Source organism: Bombus vosnesenskii, unplaced genomic scaffold (genome assembly GCF_011952255.1).
Source record: "Bombus vosnesenskii isolate JDL3184/JDL3185 unplaced genomic scaffold, Bvos_JDL3184-5_v1.1 scf7180000013365, whole genome shotgun sequence".
Classification (NCBI taxonomy): Eukaryota; Metazoa; Arthropoda; class Insecta; order Hymenoptera; family Apidae; genus Bombus; species Bombus vosnesenskii.
Window position 1 is genome coordinate 186,433 of NW_022882998.1, and position 6,045 is coordinate 192,477.

The following is a 6,045-nucleotide window of genomic DNA, read 5'->3' on the forward strand; positions in this document are numbered from 1 at the left end:
CGGGAAGATAAATCGTGGCCCACGTAGATTTTCGCGAACCCCGTAGAATTGGATCAACGTTCAATCAATGAAATCGTGGAGAAAGAAATTAAACTTACAGAAATCTCGGAAGATTGGTTAGTAGCGGAACAACGCCGCGATCTCCAAATTATAGAAATTGTCAAATTACAAAACGATGAGGTGGCAGACGCTATCGCGAATACTTACGGACTACGATCTGGCACCCTTTATCGTAAGATACAAAAAAAGACAGAACTCTCTGCTTGCCCATTGTTCCCAGAGGTTTTATGTGGCAAACACGGACTACTCAACATCATGGGCTGAATCTGCTCTTGACGAAATATTTGGATCTTGTCATCGATAGCCAGTGGACGTTCGAGCCACACTTCGACTCCCTGATTCCGAATGTGTCCCCAGAGGTTTTATGTGGTCCGTTATTAATCATGCGCACTAGTCAATTATGCACTTAGGTCGGGATAAAACACTCGAGAAGTTGTATGAGTATTACTGGTTCAAAGGAATGACGAAATATGTTTGTAAATTCGTAGAGAACTGTCATACTTGGGAAGTTTCTAAGTTTATTGCTGCCCGACAATATTGAAAAAAGAGAAATAGATATCACCGATGTAAGCCAGCAGATAATGAAGAATATAGAGATTAGCGCTAAATATGATAAAGATAGATTTGGCAAAATTAAATCTAAAGTAGTTAGATTTAATCTTCGTGATTTTGTATTGCACAAAAATGAGGAAAGAAAACAAACGAAGTTAGATCCAAGATTCAAGGGTCCATTTGTGATAGCAGAGATTTTGGAAGAAGACAGACATATTTTAAAAACATTAGATAAACGAGCATATAAATACAGTCACGACAGATTGAGGAAAATGCCAGAGAGTTGCATCCCTGTTGAGTTGGATGTCTGCAGTGATGACAATGGCAGTGACAATGACGATATGACTACACCGATCCCACAGAAACATAAGCACTGTGACCATAACATCTAGCATAGTGTCATTACATATATCCAATGTCTAAAAAAGTGATCTCGAGAGCGAAATTCATTCAGATACGAAATCGAAAATTGTCTGTCATGTCGTTACAGTCTGACTGATAATCCACAGAAAAACGAAATAATTATCTCTTCACTAATTCAGATTGAATTTCCCATATCGGAGCATCATATTTTAACGTCGACGAAATTTTTAACACTATCATATCAGGAAAAGAAGGAATCATAAATTCACAAATTATAGAACCTAAACAATTCTTAACAACACTCGACCAAATAACAAAACAAAACTTTATGAGTAACCATACCGAACCTTCAGTTGAAAACTTTCAACTAATTCTAGATCTAAGTAAACTAAAATTATGGACAAATGATAACAAACTTATATATACGATAACTGTGCCACTTTTAGAAGATAACGAGTGGAAAATAACAAAAATTTATCCGATACCTTTCAAGCAAAACTCTGTATTTATCATACCTATAGTAGAAACTGACTTAATACTGACCAACTCGGAACAATACACCTCTGTCGATAGCCACTACTTAAATAAATATTGTAAACAAACGGCAATCGTCCACATTTGTAAGAGAACTCAACCAAGCCACAATAGAATCAATTCACCTGAATGTAGAATCGAATTAATTAATAATCAACAGACAGTAAAAACTTGCCCAACGGCCGTATTCAAGTTGGAAGAATTGACGTTCGTACCCTTACAGACTGAAAATCATTATATCATTATCCCTACGAAAAATAAGCAGATCGACGTATTATGTAAAACACATAAAATCTTAGAAATCAAACAACCGAGTTTAATTAGCAGCAAAACCGGATGTATAATAACACACGAGCGCAATATTATGAAAATAGGAGAAACACATAAAAATATTTCTTACGAAATCAAAATTAAAAATAGTTCACACAGTTTCAAAGAAATAGACATTCCAACGCTAGAAGAAATATTAGAAACGGCTCCAAAAGTAACTCACAATTTTAATCAATGTAAAGCCAACCTCGATACGTTACAGACACAAGTCAATAGCTTACAATTTGAACGGCGTATAAACTCACTCAGAGAATATGGCACTTCAACATTACAAATATTAGGACACATAGCCGTAGGACTAGGAACAGTATATATATTATATAAATGTAAACTCTTCGAATGTCTAAGTCGAGTAATTCCTAAAAATGTATGTATCAGAATACTTTGCCCGACCGCTCATGTAAATAATATGCATGAAATACCAACCACGCCAATTCTTCCATCAGCCCACGGGACCGTCACTTTCCAAAACATTACAGGAAATGAAGATAACGGAATCATTCAAAACAGACGACCCATCAGAGCCATACGCTTCAACGGAGCAAAGCGAATCTACAAAGGGGGAATATCACACGCTCAAGGAGGGCCACCCGCTCAGAAGCAGTGATCAAATAGCCAAAACTTCCTACAAGCCACTACTATCGAAACAATAAGTAAATAGTAACTGAATAGCCGCCTCTGATATACATCCGACGATAACCCCTCCAAAGGGATTAAAACCTCCATATAAAAACCCTCCTAAATAAGCGCTCACACATTATTCTGTTGTAACAGTTTGGACCTTCACTGTATTGGATTTATACGATAAAAATTCCATCATTTTATAGGAAGTTCAATTTCTTCCCCTTACTCGTGAAACGTTCGAACTGCGACGCGAGAAGATCACCGGCGATCTATCGGTTTCGTGATTTCTTGCGTCTTCGACGTGACAAGAGAATATTGGTCTACGGACGAACCGTTGAAAAGCAATATTTTCCGCAAAATAATGGTACGAAATCGATACATGATATTATTACAGTAATGTTGCAGTAACACTAATTGGCATACCGACGCGGTTTATGTGATAAACCATCTCGTCAATTCCAGATTATTAAGTAAAGAAAAAGGGAAATTATATGCCTGCTTTGCGGACTTACGAGCGGCGAGAGGCTAAACAGAGAGAATCTGGAGGAGAAAATGGGGAAAATGGGGATTAGCGAAAAACTAATCCGAGAAATATACGAAGAAACAAGAAACCTAGTGAGAGTCAACACCCACAACACAGGAGAATTTTGGACTGTGAGGGGAGTCAGACAAAGGCGCCCGATAAGGAAAATGTACACCTTCAACATGCATATGGCAGGACTGGAAGAAGAACTAAGGAAAGGGCAAGCTCGGGGCATAGTGATAGGAGGAAGAAAATTGTGGTCACTAACATATACAGACGATATTGTGCTGATGGCGGACAGGAAAAAGGAGTTAAAAGAAATGTTAAAGAGGCTCAAAAAATTGTCAAAGCAAGCTGAATTAGAACTGAGCACGGAAAAGACCAAAATAATAGTCTTTGAAAAGAGAAGGAACAAAAGGAGGCAAAGAGAATGGAAAGGAGGAGAGCAAGAATTAGAAGAAGTGGACGAGATAAGATACCTAGGGTATATACTACAGAAAAACGGAAGTGACGAGAAGCACACACAAGACAGAAAAAAGAGAGCAACAATAACAATGAAGAAAACATGGTGCGTGGGAGAAAGAATATTCAAACAGGACTACAAAAGCAGAATGAAGATGTTTGGAGCACTGGTAAAGAGCGTGGCGCTGTTTGGAGCAGAGGTATGGAAGAAAGATTGGGCAGAGTTCAAAGGGGATATGTGAAATGGATATTGGGCTTAGATATGACAACACCAAATTACATACTGGTAGAGGAATGCAAATTAATAGAAATGAAAGAAAAAGCATTAAAAAGAGCAGCAAGGTACGAAGAGAAAGCCCTAGAATCAAAAAAGGAATTAGTAAAGGAGTCTATAAAGGGAAGAGAGAGAGAATGGGGGAATGGTCAGGAAGGGAAAAGAGCAAGAAAGAGAAAGAAGGGACTAGGAGAGGTGAGAAAAGGAGGGACGCAGATAGAAACAGGACGGGGGCAAGAAAAGATGATAGCAGACCAAATTATAGAAGAAAGAAGAAAGAGAGAAGCAGAAGAGAGGGGGAAAAGAATAAGGGAATCCAAATATAATACATGCTACAGAAACACAGCCGAAGAAAAATTACAAAAGTAGAAGGGAGCATGAAGTGGAAGGACAGAAGAATACTGACAAGATTCAGATGCGGAAACGAAACCAAAGCAAGGGAATACTGGAAAGAAGAGGAGGAAAAAAGATGTAGACTATGCAGAAGGAAAGAAGAAGACCTCAGACATTTAATAGAAGAATGTGAAATAACGGGAGGACCAAAGGACATAGGAAAAACGCTAAACGAGACTGGAGAAGGTTTAGCGGAACTGAAAACGATAATAGAGAAGAGAAGGGCAAACGACAAGAAGGAGGCACAGCAAGGAGGCTAAAGATCAAAGTTGCAATAGTTTTTAGTCATTAGTTGCTATTTTATGGTTCCTAATTTTTAGTTTTTAGAGGTAGAATGAGTAAGGTAGTGCAATAGATTAGAGTGGAAAAGAGGGAAGGTAGACATATAAGAAGAGAAATAGACATAAGAGATGTAAAACCGAGAGTTCGTCCAAAGTTGAAAGGCACGGAGTAAGCAATAATAATAAATAATAATAACAATACAAATGTTGCACTGTAACGATAATTATACAGCAAGTGACGATCCTTTAGCAAAAATACGACCAGTAATCGATAAATTACGAATGCAGAAAATGCGATGTCGGATTATGTATCGATAATTGTTTTGAAATTTTTCACGCACAACTGAATTATTAACGCGTGTTATATTTACTAAATTTAGTTTTCTAGTTTATTACCCGAATTCCAGTTTATTGCAAATTTCGATGTTTATAATAAATAATTAATACTAAAAATAACGCTCTTGAATCATTTAATCTCGTGCAAAAGGATTACTATAACTTATTACGATTTGCGCTTTGAATAGTCAATCAACAGAGTTCAGTTTAGCGAAAAAGTACTCAGTCCACAGCGATCGTCAGCGCTGGCCGCGCACCGTCCGTACGGACCGTATAGGCCGCGAGTATTCTGCACTCTAAGGGTTAATAAGTACAATTGTAGTGATATTGAATGTAATGAAGATACTGTTGACGAGATTTTACAAGAATTGGTCATTGAGGAAGAAAGAAGGACTGATGGTACGAAGGAAAGCACAATTCAATTTGGTGAATGGAATGAACTTAGTGGTCGGCAGAAGTCAGTTTCTTTCCCCGAGACACGTGGCCTCATTAGGCAATTACCTGGCGTTATCAATCCATATAATATGTTTCAGCTGTTCGTGGATGATGAAATAATAAAATAACTTGTATCAGAAAATTACAGCAAGGAATCCTGGGTTCAGCACCCCATAATATCGGGCATACACCAGTGCAATCTGTAGTTAATAATATATTTTTTCGTTATCGGTACAACATTTTCTCTTGATTTTATTGATATATTGGATTAATCATTTCTTAAAAGTTACTCATTGATGAAACAACATCAAAACGTTTTACGTAATATATTTTGAACATCCAAACGATCGTATGCCAAAAGTCTGTTAAATCCATTAACAGTGAAACGATATTTCATATACGGCTGCAAGAATTAGCAATAGATCGGCTTAAGGTATAATTGCCAATCTGTTAAAAATTAGAAATCGTGGGTCGGAATTTTCTTTGAAAATGTACTGTTAGGAATAGTTTAGACCCTTTCAAAATGTAAGAAATAAAAAAAGTATTATGTTTGAAAATGGACTAATCGATTCCGAGGAAAATGAAAATAATTTCAACCTGCCTAAAAGACGGCGAAGAAATATATGCGGCACATAAGAATCGGAATCGGAGTGAATTGAAGATAATACCAAGGACACCGATTGCAAAGTAACATGGACATCTAAAAATTTCAAGTCAAAAATTCATCCATTTTCCTCAAAAAATTCGGGAGTAGGAAAGAAAATACGCAGATCCTCACCAATTATAAATTACTTTGAGCTATTGATTTCTGAAGAGCTCGTACAGTACATTGTAGATGAGACAAATTATTATCGGACTCAGAAAAATTTGAAAATATT

General features: G+C 37.1%; 1 protein-coding gene across 1 annotated transcript; it reads left to right on the forward strand.

The window, feature by feature from the left end:
* Nucleotides 1-1,749: 1,749 nt before the first annotated feature.
* LOC117237267 lies at nt 1,750-2,492 on the forward strand. The gene is made up of 2 exons (XM_033501035.1): nt 1,750-2,206; nt 2,286-2,492. The coding sequence occupies exons 1-2, from the start codon at nt 1,874-1,876 to the stop codon at nt 2,490-2,492; spliced, it is 540 nt and encodes a 179-aa protein (XP_033356926.1). The 5' UTR covers nt 1,750-1,873.
* Nucleotides 2,493-6,045: the final 3,553 nt, after the last annotated feature.